The sequence below is a fragment of the Oncorhynchus nerka genome, linkage group LG7, assembly GCF_034236695.1.
Source record: "Oncorhynchus nerka isolate Pitt River linkage group LG7, Oner_Uvic_2.0, whole genome shotgun sequence".
NCBI lineage: Eukaryota > Metazoa > Chordata > Actinopteri > Salmoniformes > Salmonidae > Oncorhynchus > Oncorhynchus nerka.
Genome location: NC_088402.1, coordinates 40,991,189 through 41,014,951, shown reverse-complemented (window position 1 = coordinate 41,014,951; position 23,763 = coordinate 40,991,189). Strand labels below are relative to the sequence as shown.

The 23,763-nt window shown below is 41.4% G+C and overlaps 1 protein-coding gene across 3 annotated transcripts; it reads left to right on the top strand.

Moving 5' to 3' along the window:
- Positions 1-98: 98 nt before the first annotated feature.
- LOC115131677 (splicing factor, proline- and glutamine-rich-like) lies at positions 99-22,929 on the top strand. 3 transcript variants are annotated; one of them, XR_003863990.2, is made up of 12 exons: positions 99-1,031; positions 1,654-1,842; positions 1,966-2,267; positions 2,379-2,474; positions 5,700-5,896; positions 5,985-6,069; positions 6,152-6,266; positions 6,351-6,393; positions 6,604-6,698; positions 21,686-21,737; positions 22,611-22,689; positions 22,820-22,929. XR_003863990.2 is itself a non-coding variant. In XM_029663585.2 (10 exons), the coding sequence occupies exons 1-10, from the start codon at positions 228-230 to the stop codon at positions 11,522-11,524; spliced, it is 2,040 nt and encodes a 679-aa protein (XP_029519445.1). In that variant the 5' UTR covers positions 99-227; the 3' UTR covers positions 11,525-11,912. The 3 variants fall into 3 exon arrangements, 1 of the variants encoding a protein (XP_029519445.1); XR_003863991.2 differs by having other exon boundaries at positions 22,611-22,713; XM_029663585.2 differs by lacking the exons at positions 21,686-21,737; positions 22,611-22,689; positions 22,820-22,929 and adding an exon at positions 11,411-11,912.
- Positions 22,930-23,763: the final 834 nt, after the last annotated feature.

Below are 23,763 nucleotides of genomic sequence, written 5' to 3'. Positions count from 1 at the left end.
TATCACATCAGATGGAGACGCCCGGTATGTCGATACATCTGGGCGGAGATACGCAGGCGCAAGTGGGATTCCTTTCAAAATCACTACGACGACGTTTTTGATTCGCCATTTTAGAAAAGAAGGAGAGCTGTTCGGAACAAAAGCAGTTAGTTAGCTACATACTTCAAAGCTTTGTTTACACTTAACGATATATTACATATTTGATCCAGTGATCCTACAACGTTGAAATGTCTCGGGACAGATTTAACATTAACATTAGAGGAAATAACCGTGGAGCTGGATTTCAACGCCGGGGAGCTGGGCCTGGTGGTCCGATGCGAGGTGGAATGGGTAACCTGAATAATTTCAGACAAAACCAACACCCCTTTCAAAGAGGGCCTCATCCCGGTAACTTTGGAAAACCACCCAACCAGATACGTCCGATGACCCCTCAGAAGCCTCTGCCACCTACTATTTCCCAGCCAGGCGCTCAACCGATTCGGCCACCACCTACTCCTGGCCCTGCGCTAACCATGAAGGGCCCCGTACAGCAACAGCAGGCCGCGGCCGCAGCAGCACCTCCGGTGCCCGTAGCAGCACCTCCGGTGACCGTAGCAGCACCTCCGGTGACCGTAGCAGCACCTCCTGCGCCCACAGCAACAACTCCAGCGACTGCAGCACCGGCGGCCGCACCTCCGGCTGTTGCAACAGCACCTCCGAAAGCCGCAACAGCACCTCCGAAAGCCGCAGCAGCACCCCCGAAAGCCGCAGCTACACCTCCAACAGCAGCAGCGCCGACAGGTCAACCAAAAATGCAGTCCCCACCTCCGAAGCCTGTTCCTCCGAAACCCGCAATCTCATCTCCCCCACCAAACCAAATGAAGAAACCAGCACTTTCATCTCCCCCACCAAACCAAATGAATAGGAACCAGCAAAGAGCAGGACCAGGCAACGCCAATGGAAATGGGCATAAATCTGCACCCTTTAACAAAAAACCTGAACCTCAAACTCAGAATACTCAAATGGAGGCCGAGGAAGCCCAGCACCCCAAGGTTAGTAAGGGCGTCAGTCAAACTAACTAACATTCCGTAATTAGTATGTTAACTAACTACTGTATTTTAGCTAATATTAGCTATGGAGCTGTGTTATGTTAAATACAATTGGACCCACTGAGCTAGTAAAGCTTTCCGTTCAAAACGCGTTGCGGAGTTAGCCAGCGAACGTTAGCTAATTAAGCTAGGTGGCTAACTGTTACATGGGAGACACGTCGGCCATTTTGTGTGAATCTAGCGACGACGGTGTAAATATAAAAAATAATAATTAAACCACGGGTACATTTCGACAATGTTACTGAAAGCTGATTTATATATATGCATCCACACGACGCGGTTAACAAGCGCATGGAAGAATCCACTGAGAAGACGTAAACTAAAATTTGGGCCTTTTTCTTCAACTGTGGGGGGTGTAGAACGGTTGAGTAACATGCATATACCCTAGCTAGCTAGTACTAACTGGATCCTTTGTCCCCATGATAATTTCATACAATCCAAATAGTTAATCTTATCCCAACTACTTTTACATTTTGGTTTTGTTTAATTACGATTAAGGTTAATTTCAAGTAACACTATCATTTACATTTTAGTATTTGAAACTGAACGTTGTCTCTGTCTGTAGGAGTTGAGAGCGACGCTGTCATCGCTGCGCAGACCTGGCGAGAAGACATACACTCAACGATGCCGCCTTTTCATTGGCAACCTTCCCAATGATATCTCAGATGACACGTTCAAGAAGCTGTTTGCGAAGTATGGCGAGCCCAGTGAGATTTTCATCAACAAAAACAAAGGCTTTGGCTTCATACGCCTGGTAAGTGCACCACACTGTGTTTGCATAACCATTGTCATTTTAGTAGTTGGCTCTACCATAAAGTATTTTTTGGTGTTTAGTGCCCCCTCTAGTTACAGTTTAAAAGCATTTCTACCATTCCAGGAATCCCGTGCATTGGCTGAGATAGCTAAAGCTGAACTGGATGATGTGCCCATGAAAGGCAGACCTCTTCGGGTGCGCTTCGCAACTCACTCTGCTGCACTGTCTGTGAAGAACTTGTCACCCTTTGTTTCCAATGAGCTACTGGAGGAGGCCTTCTCCCAGTTTGGAGTGGTAGAGAGAGCTGTGGTAATTGTAGATGATCGCGGGCGCTCCACTGGCAAGGGCATTGTTGAATTTGCCTCTAAGCCTGCTGCACGAAAGGCCCTGGATCGTTGCAACGATGGCGTCTTCTTGCTCACCACGTAAGTTGTATACATCTATTTGGCAACTTTAAGTAGAACATGAAATGCACATGAAGCTTTCTCCTAATGGCTCATGCGGTTACGCTGTAATTGATACTCTTAATGTCTTAGGTCACCTCGTCCAATTGTCGTTGAGCCTCTTGAACAATATGATGATGAGGATGGTCTACCAGAGAAACTGGCACAGAAGAACCACAACTATCATAAGTAACCCTCACTTCATATAACTAAATGGCTTTAATTCAATAGCATATGGGATTTTGTGCTTGATAGGTGTGCATATTTTGTTTTATTACCACACCCACAGTATACCTTTTGATGTTATGCTCATTTTGAGTTGAGGTGAGAATTGGAAATATAGCTATTGTAGCCAGGTGCTGCCAGGGCGGATCTTTTCATGCAAACTGCGCTGCTAGTCCTATCATTACTGAGATTCCAGCAATCTGCTTTTCATGTCTCTGCATGTCCATATTTGCCCCAACAATGAAGTGTAATACCATTTTCTTTTCAGGACAACAAGGGTTTCAAGTAGAAAACAACATTTAAAAAACATTTAGACACAAACTGTTGCATTCCTGAGTTTTATTGACAAATGTCAATAAAAATAAGCACAGCCAAAGCAAAAACCCGCCACAAATGAATTTGTATGAACCGTAGAGCAGAACGTGTAACGTGTTCGTGAGTCTCCGCTTTTAATAGTTTGTATTAAAAATCTGGACCCAGTGGCGGGCGCAGTGCATGCTGACCAGGTCGCCAGGTGTACGGTGTTTCCTCCAACACATTGGCTTCCGGGTTGGATGTGCATTGTGTCAAGGAGCAGTGCGGCTTGGTTGTTTTTGGAGGACGCGTGGCTCTCGACCTTCGCCTCTCCCGTACGGGAGTTGCAGCGATGAGACGAGACTAACTACTACCACTTGGATATCACAAAAAAAGGGGTTATAAAAAAACAGGCCCCTTAGAGATCTGCCCATTTCTCACCAACACAGCTCTAGCTCAGCCCCCGTTAATCACACAGACAAATGGTTGCTATCTACGGGTGCAGAAATAGACCAATCCAGTGCCACAACTCTGTAGCTCAAACACAATGTTTAAGAAGGATTATAAGTCCAAAACGGGCATTCGTTAAGGTGGGACTCGTTGAGCTAAAGTGCTTACCAGATGTTGGGTTGGTAGATGAGACAGCTGTTAACTTCTTGATGCACCCATCCCGTTAGCGGGATCATTTTCGTCAACCACCGCTGGATTCCAGAGCGCCAAATTCAAATTAAATTACTAAAAATATTTAGTTTTCTTGAAATCACAAGTGCATTATAGCAAAACACAGCTTAGCTTGTTGTTAATCCACCTGGCGTGTCAGATTTCAATAAAGCTTTTAGGCGAAAGCATACCAAGCGTTTATGTAAGCACTTCTTTTTTATTTTTTTATTTCACCTTTATTTAACCAGGTAGGCTAGTTGAGAACAAGTTCTCATTTGCAACTGTGACCTGGCCAAGATAAAGCATAGCAGTGTGAACAGACAACACAGAGTTACACATGGAGTAAACAATTAACAAGTCAATAACACAGTAGAAAAAAAGGGGGGAGTATATATACAATGTGTGCAAAAGGCATGAGGTAGGCGAAAAATTAAAATTTTGCAGATTAACACTGGAGTGATAAATGATCAGATGGTCATGTACAGGTAGATATATTGGTGTGCAAAAGAGCAGAAAAGTAAATAAATAAAACAGTATGGGGATGAGGTAGGTGAAAATGGGTGGGCTAGTTACCAATAGATTATGTACAGCTGCAGCGATCGGTTACCTGCTCAGATAGCTGATGTTTGAAGTTGGTGAGGGAGATAAAAGTCCAACTTCAGCGATTTTTGCAATTCGTTCCAGTCACAGGCAGCAGAGTACTGGAACGAAAGGCGGCCGAATGAGGTGTTGGCTTTAGGGATGATCAATGAGATACACCTGCTGGAGCGCGTGCTACGGATGGGTGTTGCCAACGTGACCAGTGAACTGAGATAAGGCGGAGCTTTACCTAGCATGGACTTGTAGATGACCTGGAGCCAGTGGGTCTGGCGATGAATATGTAGCGAGGGCCAGCCGACTAGAGCATACAAGTCGCAGTGGTGGGTGGTATAAAGTGCTTTAGTGACAAAACGGATGGCACTGTGATAGACTGCATCCAGTTTGCTGAGTAGAGTGTTGGAAGCCATTTTGTAGATGACATCGCCGAAGTCGAGGATCGGTAGGATAGTCAGTTTTACTAGGGTAAGCTTGGCGGCGTGAGTGAAGGAGGCTTTGTTGTGGAATAGAAAGCCGACTCTTGATTTGATTTTCGATTGGAGATGTTTGATGTGAGTCTGGAAGGAGAGTTTGTAGTCTAGCCAGACACCTAGGTACTTATAGATGTCCACATATTCAAGGTCGGAACCATCCAGGGTGGTGATGCTAGTCGGGCATGCGGGTGCAGGCAGCGATCGGTTGAAAAGCATGCATTTGGTTTTACTAGCGTTTAAGAGCAGTTGGAGGCCACGGAAGGAGTGTTGTATGGCATTGAAGCTCGTTTGGAGGTTAGATAGCACAGTGTCCAATGACGGGCCGAAAGTAGATATAGTCTCTCAGTAGATAATATTACAAACAGCTAGCAGCCAAGTAGATTGGCTGCTAGCTGTCAATTAATTTGCTTACCTTTGATCTTCGGATGTTTGCACGCACGAGACTCCCAGTTACACAATAAATGTTCATGTTCCATAAAGAATAATTTTATATTCAAAATACCTCCATTTTGTTGGTGTGTTATGTTCAGAAATCCACAGGCTCGAGCTGTCACAAATTCCAAAATGTATCCGTAATGTTAGAAACATTTCAAACGTTTTTTATAATCAATCCTCGGTTGTTTTTACAATATATAATCGATAATAATTCAACCGGGAATGTAGCTTCAATAGTAGAGCGAGAAAATGGATGTGATTTTTCAAAATAAAAGCCTGAAACTGTCTAAAGACTGTTTACACCATGGGGAAGCCATAGGAAAAGGAATCTGGTTGATATCCCTTTAAATGGAGTGAAGGCAGGCTATGGAACATGGCGCTTTCAAAATAGAGGCCACTTCCGGGTTTGATTTTCCTAAGTTTTTCGCATGCAATATCAGTTCTGTTATACTCACAGACAATATTTTGACAGTTTTGGACACTTTAGAGGGTTTTGTATCCCAATCTGACAATTATATGCATATTCTAGATTCTGGGCCTGAGAAATAGGCAGTTTAGTATGGGTATGTTTTTCATCCAAACATCAAAATACTGCCCCCTACACTCAAGAGGTTAGGTTAGGTTAAAAATCGATTTCAGTTGATTTTCTGATTAAATGATTACCCATGTTGAGTACCCCTCTATGCACGTCTTGGTTACAACTTTCTATTCTAACAACTTGTGGCTGCAGGGAGCGGGAGGAACCGCCCAGGTTTGCCCGTCCTGGCACATTTGAGTTTGAATATTCTAAGCGCTGGAAGTCCCTGGATGACATGGAGAAGCAGCAGCGGCAGCAGGTGGAGAAGAACATCCGCGAAGCCCGTGAGAAACTGGAGGGAGAGATGGACGATGCGTTCCATGTGCACCAGGCCAACATGATCCGCCAAGGCAAGTTTAGCTTGGGACAAACGACCACTTTTCAAAATGGAAAAGCTTTTAGCATTGTCTTACATGTATGTTCTTGCACTCTGTTTAGATCTGCTGAGGCGGGAGGAGGAACTACGGCGCATGGAAGAGATGCACAGTGCAGAGATGCAGAAGAGGAAAGAGATGCAGCTCAGGTATTGAAACTGGTTTGAGTTACTGTTTGTTCCACAATTTATTCATTGGAATGTTACTGAAACTTGGCAGTGTGCATAACAGGCAGGAGGAGGAGCGTCGCATACGTGAGGAAGAGATGCTTCGCCAGAGGGAGATTGAGGAGCAAATGCGCCGCAAGCGTGAGGAGGCATACAGGAGTGGCAACTTCATGGACAATGTAAGTTACTCTGCTCAGGTTATCATACAACCATTCAGACCTTGACATTTGCAACTGAGCTGCGTCTTACTGTCTTGATTTCAGAGGGATATGAGAATGACTCAGGGTGGCTCCATGGGCATGGCTGGTGAGTATCTTATAACGATTTGTTTTCATGAATTGTAATTTGAGTTGTTCTTGCAACCCATATCTTGATTTTCAGCTTGACCCAGAAATGTGTTTTGAAACGAGAGTACCTAGTTTGACTGCTTTTATAAAAGCATATGACGACATTGCCCCTTAAGCTGCCCTGACTCTCATTTTAATGTATGACGTTTAGTCCTGTTGTCCCTACTAGACAATCAATTTGGCTCACCCAACCAGAAGTTCCCCATGGGACACCAAGGCATGGGGGGACCCAGCACTGGGGGAGCCATGATGCCCAACGAAATGGTAATGTATTCCAAATGGATTCCAACACTAATAGGGCCTAGTTAAGTGTGGGTTTTTCCACTGGTTGCTGTAGTTGTCATCAGGGAGAGTGAAGTAGATGGGTTTTGCTCCGGTCGGCCAAGTTTGGAAGCGTGTGGAAGAAATGAAGCTTGTTTGCATCTTCTGCGGCATCTCTGCCATGTTGAGATTAAATTTGTGCTCAATGGCTGTTTTCAGCAACAGCATGTTCCCTCAGTTCCTCTACTCTTACAGCCTGTATTTCAGCTGAAAATAATCAACCTGTACTAAACCCGGTGAATTGTGTTCCAGTGCTTTCTCAAAGCTCCTACTTTGTGTAATGGACCAGTTGCAAGCCCTGTCTTGTGTGAGCCAGACAGGCACTTTTTCTTGGCAAGTGGAAAGATGTCACCTGGCAGCATTTTTTTGTGGATTTAGTACTTTCCCTATACTCTCATTGAACTTCATGCTATCACATGAAATGGTACAGATGCTGTCTTGGTGTAACCTGGAAATATTTTTAGGGGCCTCAGTGTGAAAAGTGAACTTCCTGCAATGTTCTATTGTGGCATGGATTGACTACCTAGTTGTTGTAATGTTTCCCCAGCCACCACCTTGTCCAAGCAATTCAAATGAGGGGTTTTAGTACAGGTTGCATTATGAAGCAAATGTCTCTTGACATACCATTGAGCTAATGGGTAAGCTCCTTAGTGCAACTTGCATAACAGAATATGAAGAACTGAGGATGACAGGCATTGCATTGACTGCTTGGAAACGTGTGCTATTTGTACCCTGTGGGTGAAACCCTCTAAAGCCCAGAATGTGATGAAGGCATCCGCATTAGGCCTATGGCAGGCAGGTGTATTAATGTCCTTTTTTTGTGCTATAGGCTAAATGCAATTAATAAGTTGACCAGTTAAATATCTGGTAACTTCCTTAAATGTTCTGACGCAAAGCTGTAAGTCCGTTTTAAAAGTGATACAGCTTGCGTTTTGTATGAGTTAAGTTTTTATACTGTCAAGGATCTATCAATTCGTGTAATGGCACACGGCCGCTTTGACTCATAGGTGGCAAAACAATCTGACAGGAAAAACGGCACAACAGGTCGGCTACTTTTGCAATAGGTGAGCAGATGTTGCTTTTCGATACTGGATTGTGCAGTTCGACAACATGTCTTACTGATTTCTCCACGTGTCAGTTTTTCTGTTCTTCGGTGCAAGCAATGCAAAATGAACCCACCTTTTTATAGTGCAGGGATCGCATGGGGAAGGTAAGATTGCTCTGACGGGAAGATGGCTAGTAGATATGTTACTGTCTGGTCTTGCCGCTACACACAAGGACGCAATGACAAATTGGGATGCCATTTATTATTGACATTAGAACTACAATTAATTGGCCAAGCATTTATTTGTTTGAAGAAAATGGCTATGGCTAAGCCTACCTTAACTAAGCCTGCTTTTGTTAGGCATATTGTTTCCAAGTAGAATCAACGATTAATAGTTTTTACACCATGTGCCTAGATCAACATACTTGTAGGTGAATATTCATTTTTAGAGTTTAGGCATTTTAAAGTGTGAAAAATGGCCTAATTAAAACCAAAGTATTCGGAATATGACTGGGGTAAAAGGTAAAAAATGTCTAGGACACCTTGAAATAAATCAATCTTATATCTGAAGTAAATCTCTATCTTTGATGTAAAACTGAAATGTTCTAGAAGGGTCCAGAGGTCAACTGATTAATTGACATGGCCGCTCAATTAGGGCCGATTTTTCAAGTTTTCATACCAATCGGTAAGCGGCCTTTTTGGACGCCGAATACATTGTAATCCACAAGGAAACTGCGTGGCAGGCTGACCACCTGTTACGTGAGTGCAGCGCCAAAAGGACCTTGTGGCTGCAAAGGAGCCAGGTAAGTTGCTAGCTAGCATTAAACTTATCTTGTAAAAAAATTTAAAAAAATCTTCACTTCACATAATCACTAGTTAACTACACACGGTTGATATTACTAGTTTAACTAGCTTGTCCTGTGTTGCATGTAATCAATGAGGTGCCTGTTAATTTATCATTGAATCACAGCCTACTTCAACTTCTCCAAATGTGTGATTTAACAAAAGCGCATTTGCAAAAAAGCACAATCATTGCACAAATGTACCTAACCATGAGCATCAATGCCTTAAGATCAATACACAAGTGTTTATTTTTAAACCTGCATATTTAGTTAATTTATTTTAATGTTTGCCGGCAATATTAACTAGGGAAATTGTCTCATCTCTTGCATATATATACCATGACTCTGCTTGCACTGAACGCAACAGTTTGGGCCGCCAGGCTCGTTGCAAACTGAACTATAATTTGCCAGAATTCTACATAATTAGGACATAACATTGAAGGCTGTGCAATGTAATAGCAATATTTAGAGTTGGTTGCCACCTGTTCGAAAGAATAGACGTTTTGTTTTCTAAATTATAGTTTCTGGATTTTACCATATTAATGTCCAAAGGCTTTTATTTCTGTGTTGTATTATAATTAAGTCTATAATTTGATAGAGCAGTCTGACTGAGCAGTGGTAGGCAGCAGCAGGCTTGTAAGCATCCATTCAAACAGCACACTACTGCGTTTGCCAGCAGTTCTTAGCCATGCTTGAAGCACAGCGCTGTTTATGACTTCAAGCCTATCAACTCCCGAGATTAGGCTGGCAGTACTAAAGTGCCTATAAGAACATCCAATAGTCAAAAATATATTAAATACAAATTGTATAGAGAGAAATAGTCGACGAGTCATAACTTAACTGGGAATATTGAACCACCAGCTTCCTATGTTCTCATGTTCTGAGCATTGCACGTTTACTTCTCCAACACTGTTTTTGCATTATTTAAACCAAAGGGAACATATTTCATTATTTTAGGCTAAATAGATTTTATTTATATATTAAGTAAAAAAAAAAGTGTTTGTTCTCATTCAGTATTGTTTTTGTCATGATAAAAAAAAAATAGTTGGCTGATTTAATCGGTAACGTTTTTGGTCCTTCAATAATCGGTGTCGGCGTTGAACAATCAGAATCGGTCGACCTCTAGTCCAGACACCCAATGTGATGTGGCTTATTTTGAGAAATTTACCCCAGCCGCGATACGACACAAGGAGCGCTGAGGAATTGTATCAGGGCACGCCAAAGACATGAACAAAAGCACTCAAACACATCCATTTAGTATAGTTATGTAGGTCTTTAATGTTGTACACAATTTGTTTCCCTTAACTTTCTTCAACGTTGTGATCCATTTTGGTTGAGTCGCGCTGTTTACCTCACGCAGCTTTGCATGCTGAGCCTGTCCCTATAGTACATGGACACAGACTGCGCAACACAGCTGGTAGAAGAAATGGCTTGAGTCAAATAAATGGAACATTACGTTGTGGATAAAGTTCGGAATGTCATGTGTACAACATCTAAAGACCTACGTTACTATACTGACAGCGTGTCTGTTTCTAAAAGGACATGTTTTTTGGTATGCTCTGATGCTGCACAACGAACAATGAGGAAGTGAATCGCGGCTGGGGTGAGTTTCTCAATCAAGCTAAATAACAAAAAGGTTTAAGGACCCTAAAACGGTAAATTTGCATAAAATATTGAGATTTACTTCAAATGGGAAATTTCACCTTAGAAAAAAAATATTGTATTTTGCCACCGGAATTGTACAGGAGCAGGGTGGCAATTTGTGTGTATGCAAAATGGAGCATGGTCTTTTCGTCCAGGAACTTCAGTAGATAATCTGGATTTGCCACAACTGCTTTGAAACTTCAGTTTTGAGTCTTAACCAATATGGACCTATTTTGCGTCAACTACTGGCATATTTCCAAATATGTGATGCTTATTAAATTGTAGAAGGTTTGGTTGGTGAAATGGCACTCTATAAAGTGTAGACCCTGCAAGTAACATGTCAGGATTAGGCTAATGAACATCTACTTTAATTAGTTCTAGCCTATTGGCGAGCCTGTAGTCTCGCTTACACTTGTAGTTTGTAATGTGAAATTTACCCCCCCTCGGTCCAGTGTTTTACTAAGGCCATGAAAGCTTCAAGTTTAACAAATGGGTAGGACTTTGTGGGCTCATTGATTAAAATCATATTTTTCCCATTTTTATTTTATTGCCATTTATTTGAAAGGTCAGCAATACTGTAGTCGTGCAGCGATATCCTACTAGTGTGTTTTAAGCAATAGAGGCAGCGCGAGCAACAGATTTACAGCTATATTGTTAAATAGGCCTGATATAGTTCTACACAAAGAATTTTAAGAAGGTGGAATTGTAGCGCTGAAGTGCATTTATTGTCTGGCCTACCTGTAGGTTTTTGGCATTAAATGTAACCGTTGGGCCATAGCAAACCGGCAGTCTTCCCCAAAATGCTCCACATGATGCCAGTAGTGAATGATGTAGCCCAGCCTTTGGCATGCACAGCAGACTATGGTAGGACCTAACTAACGAAAACATTACCCTTTCTTCCTTCTCTGTATGTTACCTGTGGCACCTGTGGATCTGCGTATTGGAACTATTTCAACGAACGTTTCCCTTGGACATGTCTCCTGCTGTTTATTTTGTCATGGCTCTCAAACAAAACCAACTCTCTCTACCCCCTCCCCTCAATATGGACTTGAACTGTGTGCACCGCACTGCCCTCCCCTCACCCCTCCAATCTGGCTCCTTGGTATGGTTGTTAATCCCTATAGCGAAATGAGCGAAACTTCCCTCAGGGAGGCCGGGGGGGACTGGGTCCTAACAACCAAGGGTTTGGCAGGGTCCGTGAGGAGTTTGATGGGCCTGCCAAGAAGCCCCGCTTTTAAATCTGTTCAGTGTCATTCATAGCAGCGTTTTTGTGTAGATTCTCTGAACATCTTCACATTGAGTCATAATTGTTGTATTTAAGTTGAAAGTGTTCTTGCATTTTAGCCTGAAGACTCATTCATTTTTATGGCAAGTTAGGTTTTTTCTTTTTTTGATTTTGTATTTGGAGTAGTGTGAAATTAATACATTGGTCACCCTCAGTGATTATAGCGCTATCTCACCTATGTATAACTTTCTTTCCAGTTGTATCATGCTCTGTGACTCGTGTCGTAAATGGTGATAAATGTCAACTTTTCTCACCTTTCAATGGCTGTGTTTTGTGCCATTTAAGATTTGAAGTAAAAACATGTAACTTTACAATAAAGACTTCAGTTGGTTCTCTCCAAACCCTCTTAAATTTTATTTTAGCCCAATTTCGAGTTACCCTAAATAAGACTAGCAGGAGTTTTCAAGCCTTTTGCTCTAGCCGCCATCTATTAAGTGGGTCAATTATTGACTAATATATTGCCTAGCTTACCCTGGATTTAGTATGTTGGAATGCCCGGGGGTGACTTTTTAATGTTATTCATCACCATGTTCCCATGTGAATGAAATTGAACAAATATGCATACTGACACAGTATTGCTAAAGCCAAGAAAGTTGACATTTTAGAGCACAGTTGGGCCAAGTAGAAATTGTACTTGTGGGGCCCAATGTTGACAACCGAAATAAGCAGTCCTGGTGTCAAGCGCGACTAATGCTTCTAGCAGTGTTTTGTTTATAATAAAACATATTTTTTTCAAAATCTGGATTTAGTAATGCCCTTGGAAAGTCTGTTAAAATGACAGTTTCGGTTCAGTTTTTCAACTTTCATTAACAATTGTTTTAAACGTATGACTTTGTCTAGCCCAAATTGAAGTGATATGGTCTTTGACAACTGCTGTTTCTTTAGCGTTGATAAAGGAGTTATGTTGGACTGTTCCGAAGTTGGCTACATATTGAACCAAGGTCGAAGGTCCACCTTGACCATCGCTAATCTTTTTAAAAGCAGCACTTCATTCATAATGTCTCTTGACATTGCATTATGTAATCTGTTACATTCCAATGAATGTAGCATACAAGAGAATGTATGAAAAGGATCTACAAATCTTAACCTAAATTCTAGTTCCAGCCACTGTCTAACGTGTGCAAGTCATTAGTCAAATGGTAATGTTATTACGAGAAACTGTGAGGGGGACCGGTAGCGTGTGGTTTTGCCCTCAATGCTAACGTAGAACTTTTCAGCCTCCTTTTTTATTTATGGCTCTTTCCCTGGATTTCTCTCCTAGCCTAAGCGTTGTTGATAAACCAAGAGTGGTGTGAACTGATTCATTCCAGCGAGTACCACTGTCACTTCGAATTTTCACATGCAGATTAGACAACTAAGTCTGAAACCATCATGGAAGCGTTAATGGGGTAGTTTCGCGAGCCAATGCTAGCGTTTGTGCTAGCTTAGCGCAAAGACCAGAAGTCTTGAGGTTGTTACCTGAACTTCCCATCTTTGTGCTAAGCTATTTAGCATTGTCTCGCTAAACTACCTATTTCTTCAATCTGGATGCATAGACCAATGGTAGCCAGAAGTTCACCTGACTCCGGGGAATTAAATAATGGGCTCAAACTTCCCCTAGTATTAGGGCAGATATCTTTCACGCATTTATGAAGATGCGTTATGAAAGTGCCAGCCCTTTGCAACATTTAAAAAATTTTTTTTTAAGTCTTTTGATTACACCTCTAAATCTATTTTCCAACAGACTTAAGGTGACACACACCAAAGGGTAGATATATCGGCAATTAAAATATTTTTTTTACCAAAAAGACAAATGTAACATTTTCTGTGTAGGAACATTTCTTTACTGAAGATAAGAAATTCTCACCCTTTTTAAATATTTATTTTATTTTTTACATCGGTATGGAAATAGCACCAGTCACTATGTAGTTGAACTCAATAGGCTCTTACAATTTCGGCAAAATTTTGAACTTAAGAATTACAGCAAAAAGATCGATCATGGTTGTGGAGCATGTTAATCAAATGACTAAACATTCAGTTTATCTAACCCGTTGTCTACTCAAATATCTGAGTACCTTGACAAAAGTAATGTAAACCATTAAATGTTTCTGTTTTCTGTACATTTCTTCTTTGACAGGTTTGGCCACCTTATTAAAGGTTGCTGTGTGTAAGGAGACCTTTCTAAACCAAGAAATCATAGGCCTAACTGAGTAGCACTTAATACAGTTTACTCCTATGACTGGTCTTAAACAGACCAACCTGATGAAGACAGTCTTGCCTTAGTGAAGAGTTGGCAGTTAAGGTTCAAGTTGGTGTTCAGTATTGTAACAGGGTACCAGTTGGTGAAATAGTTTTGATTTTAACAACTGATTGGAACAGACACCCCATCTAATATTCTTACTGGGTGTTATTGCCAATGGATCTAGGTGATTTGGGAGACTATGGGATCCAGTGTGCCTGAATGGCTGAATGACAAGACCAATGATTGGATCTGGCACTGCTTGTTAGGGTGTATGTTTCTAGGTGTACTCAGTCAGCTCTTGCTGGACTACTCACCAAGTTGGTCAACTTGCATACTAATGTAGGCCTACAGGCAACTCAGTTGGATATAGGCCCAGTAGTAGCAATATACTGAGAATGATCTGACCATTTTAAATGGAATTTAGACTTGATCTGTGGAGATCTGATGTTAACAAAGAATTACCAGGGGTTGCTTTATTTTAGCTTCTTGGGCTGTGTTTACAGGCAGGCCAATTCTGTTATTTGTTCCACTAATTGGTATTTTGACATCAGATCTTTTCAGAGCTCGTCTGATTTGTCAAAAGAACAATTAGTGAGAAAAGAATCAGAATTTAGCTGCCTGCCTAAACACAAGCCATAGTATCATACTCTTACATTTGCAGATGGAATCACAGATCAGGGGACAAACTAATGATTAAAATGTTGCTAGCTTTGTTTATATGCACCTGTAGTGGGGATGTAGACCACCCCTTAGTTTTTAAAATATATATATATGCTGAACAAAAATATAAACTCAACATGCAACAATTTCAAAGATTTTACTGAATTACAGTTCACATAAGAAAATTGGACAACAGAAATAAATCCATTAGGCCCTAATCTATGGATTTCACATGATTGGGCAGTGGCAAAGCCATGGGTGGGCATAGGCCAACCCATTTGGGAGCCAGGCCAAGCATAGTTAGTTTTTCCCTGCAAAGGGGCTTTATTACAGACCTACCCGTCAGTTTCATTAGTTGTCCGGGTGGCTGGTCTCTGATCCCGCAAGTGAAGAAGCCGGATGTGGAGGTCCTGGGCTGGCGTGGTTACACGCGGTTGTGAGGCCGGTGTGACAACCACGTATTTTATTGGCCCTTTATCGTCCCCAGTACAAGGTGCACCTGTGTAATGATCATGCTGTTTAATCAGCTACTTGATATTGTATACCTGGTGGATGGATTGTTTTGGCAATGGAGGAATGATCATTAACAGGGATGTAAACCAAATTGGTACACAAAATTTGATGTGCCTTTTGTGCGTGTGGATTTTTTATTTTAGCTCAACACTTTACATGTTGCGTTTTTATATAATTGTTCAGTATATATATTTTTAGAATAGTTGTCCTGGCTTTGTATGGATTATAGAAGTACTCCACTCTGATAGTTTTGTATCAAAGACCTTGTATAACCGATGGAAGTCTTTGGTAGAACTTCCCCTTATTCCCCGTCACCCTTCAGCAGACTCAGGAGACCTGCGTACCTATAAGGAGCGAGAGGCTTGTCTTTTTCAAGTGTCTTGAGTGCATGGGGGTGCAGTAGCTGTGCAATAAAGTCCAACAGCCAGCCTGCCCCATTCCACAGTAGAGGCTCCGGCAGTTGGTTACGTTGAGGATCAGTAGTTCTGCAGAAGTCAGTGGACAGTAGAGCCTGGACTTGTGTGCAGCGAGAGGTATGCTTACAGAGCCACTGAGAAGGTAAGTGTTCCTGTTTTATGATTTGTTTAAATGCCAAACTTAACTGATCTACCTTCCTCTCACGTAATGTGACGATACAGGGGTTCTGGCATCACACTTCTGAAAAATGGAATCACAGTGCAGTACTTGTTCCTCCCTCCTGTATGTGAACTTGTGGCAATGTTTGTTTTTTTAGCCTGTGCAGTATCTGATATTTTCCCTTTCATTTTTGACCAAAGCTGGTCTCTATGAAACGAGCTGTATATGGATGGCTGTGTCACTGGCTCAACAATGAATAGTGTATGATGGTGTATACCCTCAACTCTACTGTAGGCCAGTGTAGTCAACACAACTCCTTTTGCAGATCCTTCTCTTTCAAGCTGTAATGACCTTTTGAAACCAAGTGCAAAGTTCTCACAAACGTGTGGGGGGGGTGGTGTTGGATTTAGCTGGCATTAGGATTTTGACATTGAATTCATGGCTTCCTTGGCACTGTAGAAGGGACTCGTAACTGATTGGTAGTCACAAGAAATCGTTGGTGGGCGGCGCTTTATTGTTGATATCCTATTTATGACATCCTATTTCATCAAGTAATAGAAGTGATTTGTGAAGCTTGTCTTTTGTCCAGTGTTTCCCTAGTATTACAACAGCATTTACTTTGCCTATATTGCAAACCTTGATACAGTAGCCTGCATTTTAGACCTAGGCCAAAATGTTGCAAGGAAGGTGTATCGTAGTACTTAAGCACAGGACTCTGACTCAAGTCGAACTAGTTATTTGCAATAGAGATAGTGTTGATGTAAATAAACTATTCAGAGCTTGACATTTGTTCTGGGGGGTTGGGGTTTGTCTGGGGAAATGAGAATCATCCTGTTGACTTTTTTTACTTGACGTGTGCTCTACATGGACTGGCTTGTTTTGGGAGTCTGCAATGCAACACTGGCTAGTGATATTTTCCCTGTCCATTTCAATTAAGGCAAAACTCAGAAGAACCTCTAACGAGTCAGTATTATCTGATTTCAGACTGTCTGAATACCCATATTAGCGTACTAGATACTTTACTCAGTCACACATACCGTGATGCATGCTGCTCCTGAGTAGGTGGGGCGGGGCCAAGTGTGGGTGATTGTTTTTCCTAATTCAACAGACAGGCATTGAATTAACCAGCCTGATAATGGATCATTTCCAATTCAATATATTTCTATTTTTATTTTATTTTTTAACCTTTTTATTTTACTAGGCAAGTCAGTTAAGAACAAATTCTTATTTTCAGTGATGGCCTAGGAACAGTGGGTTAACTGCCTGTTCAGGGGCAGAATGACATATTTTGTACCTTGTCAGCTCGGGGATTTGAACTTACAACCTTTCGGTTACTAGTCCAATGCTCTAACCACTAGGCTACCCTGCCACCCTATATTTATCTTAATTAGGGCTGTCCCCGTCTTTAAAAGAAAATCTTGGGTGACTGATGTAAATGACACAAACTGTCTTTACGTAGACTAGTTTACGTAGACTAGTTTCACATAGTTGGCAATGGATAGTTGTAACAGTTTAATTTAATAATAACTTCCATTGCCAACTATGTGAAACTCAACATTCTAAATGACACAAACTGAAAAGCAACTTCCAACAAAACATTGCAACTTGCAGGTAGAGTATATATTTTAAATCCTATAAAGCACATTGGCTATGCATGGGCCTGTCTGCAATGAACTTGAAACATTGTATCAACTTAACTTGGGTCAGGCCCAGAGACTTGCACTAGTGAATGTTGCAACATTGTGCAAAATATTCTGGGCCCTCAGTTTCCTGTGCCAGTGAGCTCGGGACAGACGGCTGAAGGCTATTTGCGCAAGAGATAAGAAGCAGTGCTTGACTTGGGCAGGAGCTCACTGGAGCCGAGTACCGGCACCTCAAATGTTCTACTGCTTAAGCTCCTGTTCCTCTTTTATAGAATAATAGCTCAAAGGGTATTGTGGAGTTCCTGCACCTAAAAATAAACTGTGCCGGAACCTAATTCAGTCCAAGTCTAGCACTGATAGAATATGCTTATCTGATTTGAATTAGGTTTCCACTAGATCAGAGCATGCTTTTTTCTGAGTCTGGTAACTCTGATGAACTTATCCTCTGCAGCAGAGGTAATTCTGGATCTTTCCTGTGGCTGTCCTCATGAGAGCCAGTTTTATTATAGAGCTTGATGGTTTTTGCAACTGCACTTAAACTTTCAAAGTTTTTAATTTTCCGTACTGACTGACCTTCATGTCTTAATCTTGGAACTACCCATCCCGGATCCGGGAGAATTGTCATCAACTACACTAATTAGCATAGCGCAACTGTCCAAAAATATTACTAGAAAATGTTCATATTCATGACAAGTGATATATAGTGAAACACAGTTTAGCCTGTTGTTAATCACCCTGTCATCTCAGATTTTGAAATTATGCTTTACAGCCAAAGCAAGACAAGCGTTTGTAAGTTTATCGATACCATAGCATTATGTCCAGCTAGCAGCAGGAAGCTTGGTCACAAATCAGAAAAGCAATCAAATGAACAGTTTCCCTTTTGATCTTCGGATGTTTTCACTGACGAGACTCCCAGTTAGACAGCAAATGTTCCTTTTGTTCCATAAAGATTATAATCAATCCTCTGTGTTTTTCAACTATCTATTCGATAATATATTAACCGGGACAATTGGCTTTTCAGTAGGAGCGAGAGGAAAAATGACTAGACACCTGTCTTTTTACGCAAGAATCACTCGGAGCCCTCAGCTGACCACTTACGCAATGTAGTCGTTTACGCTCATTCTTCAACATGAAGGCGTGAAACTACGTCTAAAGGCTGTAGACACCGTAGGGAATACGTAGAAAAAAGGAATCTGGTTGATATCCCTTTCAATGGCCAAAGGGATGCATAGGAACACAACGGTTTCAAAATAAGAGGCACTTCCTGATTGGATTTTCCTCAGGGTTTCGCCTGCAATATCAGTTCTGTTATACTCACAGACAATATTTTGTAAACTTTAGAGGGTTTTCTATCCCAATCTGACAATTCTATGCGTATTCTAGCATCTGGTAATAGGCCGTTTACTTTGGGAACGTTATTTTTCCAAAAATAAAGTGCCCCCTAGTTAAGGTAATGATGGACTGTCGTTTCTCTCTGCTTATTTGAGCTGTTCTTGCCATAATATGGATCTGGTCTTTTTCCAAATAGGGATATCTTCTGTAGACCACCCCTGCCTTGTCACAACACACATGATTTGCTCAAACACATTAAGAATTTAAAGAAATTCAAGGCACACCTGTGAATTGAAATGCATTCCAGGTGACTACCTCATGAAACTGGTTGAGAGTGCCTTGATGACAGCTTTGCACATTTGGCAACGGGTGGATACTTTGAGGAATCTTATTTTGATTTAACACTGGTTACTAAAGGATTCCATATGTCTAATAGTTTTGAGGTCTTCACTATTCTACAATAGTCAAAGGAAACCCCCTGGAATGAGTAGGCGTTAACTTTTTGCTACTGAGCGACTAAATAAAATGATCTTGGCGTTTCCACAACTCTGTCCTTGGGACCCCAAAGAGGGGGGGAGAAACAAACGTGCCCCAACACTACACAGCTGAATTTAATTTTTATTTTATATATTAAATTATCAAAGCTTGGATTAGTTGACTATTTCAATCAGCTGTGTAATGCTGGGGCAAAAACCTTACCGTGCACCCCTTGGTGTTTGGGAAACTCTGGTGTATGTGTCTAGTGACTCTAGGGTCAGTGCCGATAGTTTGGGTACCATTGACTATTTAGTGATCTTATGAAGCTGTCTGAGCCTGTTGGTCCGAGAGCCGATGCTTTGGTACCGTTTGCCGGACAGTATCAGAGTGAGGTCGGTCTTGGGTGGCAGTAGTCTTTGGCAATTTTTGGGCCACCTTCTGACACCGCTGGTCAGCAACATAATACACTAAAGCACTTCATTGGGAACGAGATGACTGCAACAGCTTGATCATAAATGTTTAAATAATATGTTAGAAACAGGAGGACTGAATTTAAAATATATATATATATATATAATATATATATAATAATTATACATGACATCAACCCAGACACATCCAGAGTCCCCGGTGCCGAAACATTCAGTAATCAAAAGATGGTTTAGTATTTAGTAAGAACACAACACACTTCCATGAGAACAGATCAACTTTAGGTTTCAAAGATTTAGCCTATGGTGCAACACTCATTTTAAGGTGAACAAACTACTTAGCCTACATTTGAACACCGCCACAGAAGCTTCGCTATTCGACGTCGTCCGAATGAAGTGGGTTAGTTTTGTTTGACTACTTGAAGAGAGCCTATCTTTCGCAGTCCACCTGTTCCATTAAAGTATGGGAAAGTGCATCGAATTCTACTAAATGAAGAGCCAAAATTAGTCTAACATTCTGTCATATAAACCATACTATTTACAAAATATTAACATGTTATAACATTCTATTTTCTCACACTGAGTGAGTAATGCGAGATTGTATTCTTTCCCACTATTTGATTTCGGTAGCGCATCCCCATATCTAATTGGTCAGCTGAAATGAGTGACATCGGGGCATTTTAAAGTATACTCTATCAGTATGTTGCATACTATTGTTTTTTTTGTTTTTTTGCATACTCAGCCTATTTAGAACGCAAGTATGGGTATTCGGACATGTCCACCGCATTCTCAATGTAGAAATACTAGAGCAGTGAATTGTACTAATATTTGAGGTCTTTGTCATAGGCAGAAATGCTGTGTTGTCACATACCAGTAGCCCGTTTTTGTTTTGGACATGCATGATCGGCAACCTCCAATTTTCATGGTTGTACGGCTCATTACTCGTGGGATCTTACTTTCATTTGTTCCCCTAGGTAAATTAGGAAGGTTTTAGTTTAATGTGACTTTTGTTAGACCCAGCTATAATTTATTTACTGTGAGGTAGTAATGGTAATAATAATAATAATAATAATCACCTTGCTGATTTAGGGAACAGCCTAACTTATGTAGAATATAACTTTGGAGTATTGCTAAGCTCAACTAGAATGTGTTGATCTACTGGGCTGTTCTTGGGCGGGGTGGACAGTCAAGATACTGGGTTTGGGTCTATCTGTCATTCACAACCTAGATATGCATAAAGAGCACTTCACTTTAGTGTTGCAGCTGACATAAAGGCACTTTCTCTTTCTCTCTCCTGTGTTTTGAAATTCTGTGGCACTGTCAAATGGCAGCCTGTTTCCCCCCCTTGTGCATTTCATGCGTCAAAGTATCGTCAATTGTCCTTATTATAGTGACATTCTCAAGCCAGTGGCCAGCCAGCCAATCAATTGTAAAGGGTTCTTCTGTACAGTTCACAAGGACTGTGCCAACCTTGATGTAGCAGCTTGTATGTAAACGGTGTCTCATGCAGCAAACTTAGTGTTGGTAATCTTGGACTAAGCGTCTTGTGTAGAGAACTACCATGAGCAGTGAAATCAGCCCCAGGGCTGTCGTGTGTCTGTCTGCACTGTGATCCATTTACCCTCGGAGGTCTCCTCTTTGAGTGGTCAGTCTGCTTCTCCGTATCCCCTTCAGAGTGTGATGCCAGAACTACCCTCCAGGGCCTTAGGGCTGCTACTGGAAGGGCAATGCCCTTTCCAAACTCGCTCTGCAAGACCGACGTCGCAAATACCCATCATGAGGTATAAGGTGAAAGCGTCTTCATAGGTCCTGGCGTTTTGGGGATTTGCTATAACAATACTTTTCCAGTGTCAACCAAGTCAAGCTTACCTTGCTTTGTAACCGTTTCCAGTTCTCACGGATTTGCATGATTGGTGTTATGGCTCTTACGCATTTGCCTGTTACCACAGAAGTTACAAAAAACATTAGCTATAAAGTGACCTAGGATATATATACTTACTACTTGTCAAAATGCACCCGTATTATTGGGTTTGCTCTATTTTTTTTATGTATGTCTTTTTGGCACAAGTTCTTTACTTTCACATTTTACAGTATGTCAGTCAATTAAATCTAGTGCATGCCTGTACTATAGTTTTTGTAATTTTAAAATTCCCATAAACATCCTCTACATCCATGTAGTTTAGCACTCAATTCCACAGCTATTTGTATAGGAATGTCTTTCCCAAGTTCCTAGCTTCGAACTCATTGTTTCTCTCTCACTGCAGGGGCCTCGGGTGATTGTAGGAGGCTGATGAGCTGCTCCTGGTCTAACGTATGGTAAGCTACCTCCCGAGTGGCTGGGTGGAAGACTGTCTACCCTTTTGAAGCATTTGTCTCTTAACCCATAAGTCTAAGCCCTTGCTATGCTGGGGGGGGGGGGGGGGGGGTCTACTAAGCTATATGGAATTTAAGGTCATAAGGATCATTCATCTATTTTAAGAATTGGAAGTATGAAATTATTAGAAAGTATTTTTAGCCATACTGCTATTAGCCCATACACATCTAAGAGGTTTGTTCTGAAGTCTGTTCTATATCTGAGATGCTAAAGTCTCCATATGTACTTTGTTCAACTGGTACCAGGGGAACCAGTTGAGGCCTGTGGGCGTCCTAGTGCAAAAACAAACATGTTCTTGAGTCTCACCTTTTCCACAGCAGTGTCAAATTAGTGTATTGCCCAAACTATTTGCACGCTACAGACAGAAGTTGGTAGATCAGCTGTACCAACTTCACACGAGTCCCAAGACTCTTGTGGGGGTCGTAGAGAAAAACGTAGAACACCGTGTTTGTGAGTCATCTTTCCATAGAGGGGTCATAATAGTTTATAGGGCCAAACCGTTTGGACGCGACACATTTTGTGAATACAGATTTTCAGGGTGTCTGACAAACACCGCTCTAGCTCTGTCACCTCCCACTGCAGATGCGCAAGTGTGACATAAGTGGATGTGGTAGATTGAGACCCAACCAATCTCTAGCTTAAACTGACACATTTTGATTAGGATTTTTGTATTATGTTAATTAGATTTCCGAGAGGCATGGACATCAACCTTACGGGGTTACGTACTTTATACTAAACGAATGGAAATCTTTGTTTTTGGCAATGTTGCTTTGGTATTAGTGGAAGTTGTTGACTTATGGACCTTTTTTTTGCAGGTTAACTGAAGAGACTGTCTGTACAAACTGGAGCAGGGGCCTTTCTGGTCTCTCCTAAAGCACGGAAATGGTTCTGCGGGTTGGTTGAACTGTTCTTCAACATGTTAGTCTAAATGTGGTGTGGTTGCGTTGTTATTCCTTGATTCACATTTCCAATGGATGACAGTTTGTAGCGACTGATTCCATTTTGCTTTTCTCTCTCCCTTAAGGGAAGAGTTCTGAGGCCGCACCAGGCTCCAACCAGCAGAGAAGCTAGAAGTTCAACGGGAGATTATTTTATTTTTTCTACAAGCTATTGTAATAAAAGGTTCAACTTTGAGACTTGTGTTTTTTTTTTTTTATTATACATCTGTAATTGGTATAGTGCATCTCTAAAGACTACTACTATCCACAGGGATGTTTTGACCATTTTAATAGAACTGGTAGCACTTTACACTACTGTTTCCACTGGAATTTACCAGGCAAAATAGTAAGTTAACACAATTGGTACTAAATTGTGCCTAGTGAAGCTTGTCAAATGACCATAATTACAATGCCATTTAAAGTGTAAAGTAAAGTACTGCTTCCATTTACTTATTCAACAATTGAATAGAACTTATTGAACTTATGTGCATGTTTACATGCATCACCAAGTAAGTTTATAGATCTGCCATGAGTAGATTTTGGTTGACCTATTTAGCTTGTTCTGACTGAGGCCTTGTGATCCCAGTCTACCAGTATATCAAAGCATTTAAACTCGCAACCACACAAAATGCTTATTCTCACCTGTGTCTGGGAAGCCTCTGATTGTCCAGTTACAATTAAGGGGAAGGTGCCGTGTTTCCCTGTGCTGGATCACTCTTGTATCCTGTGGGTTGGCTGTCAATGCTGGAGATGGTTCAGCTGAAGGTACACCAGGCTGGAACAAGGAATGGAGAATGTGTTTATTTTTTTGGGTTTGACTTGCGTTGCATCCTGGCACTAGTCTAAGGAAATAGTTATTTGGGCAGAAACACTGCCCCCAATGCCCTTGCTTTAGTCACTTAGAAGACATTTCATGACTATTTTTAAAAAATCCATATATTTTATTGTATTACTGTCCTGATGTAATCGTTGTGTTCACACAGGGCAGCCAAAGACTAAGCTGGAAATACTAATGGTAACTTGGTGTATA

Excerpts from the sequence above, each read along its gene's own strand:
- LOC115131677 (XM_029663585.2), top strand. The coding sequence starts at position 228 with ATGTCTCGGGACAGATTTAACATTAACATTAGAGGAAATAACCGTGGA. Across the intron at positions 2,268-2,378 it reads GGCGTCTTCTTGCTCACCAC|GTCACCTCGTCCAATTGTCG; the intron begins GTAAGTTGTATA and ends TTAATGTCTTAG. Across the intron at positions 2,475-5,699 it reads AAGAACCACAACTATCATAA|GGAGCGGGAGGAACCGCCCA; the intron begins GTAACCCTCACT and ends TTGTGGCTGCAG.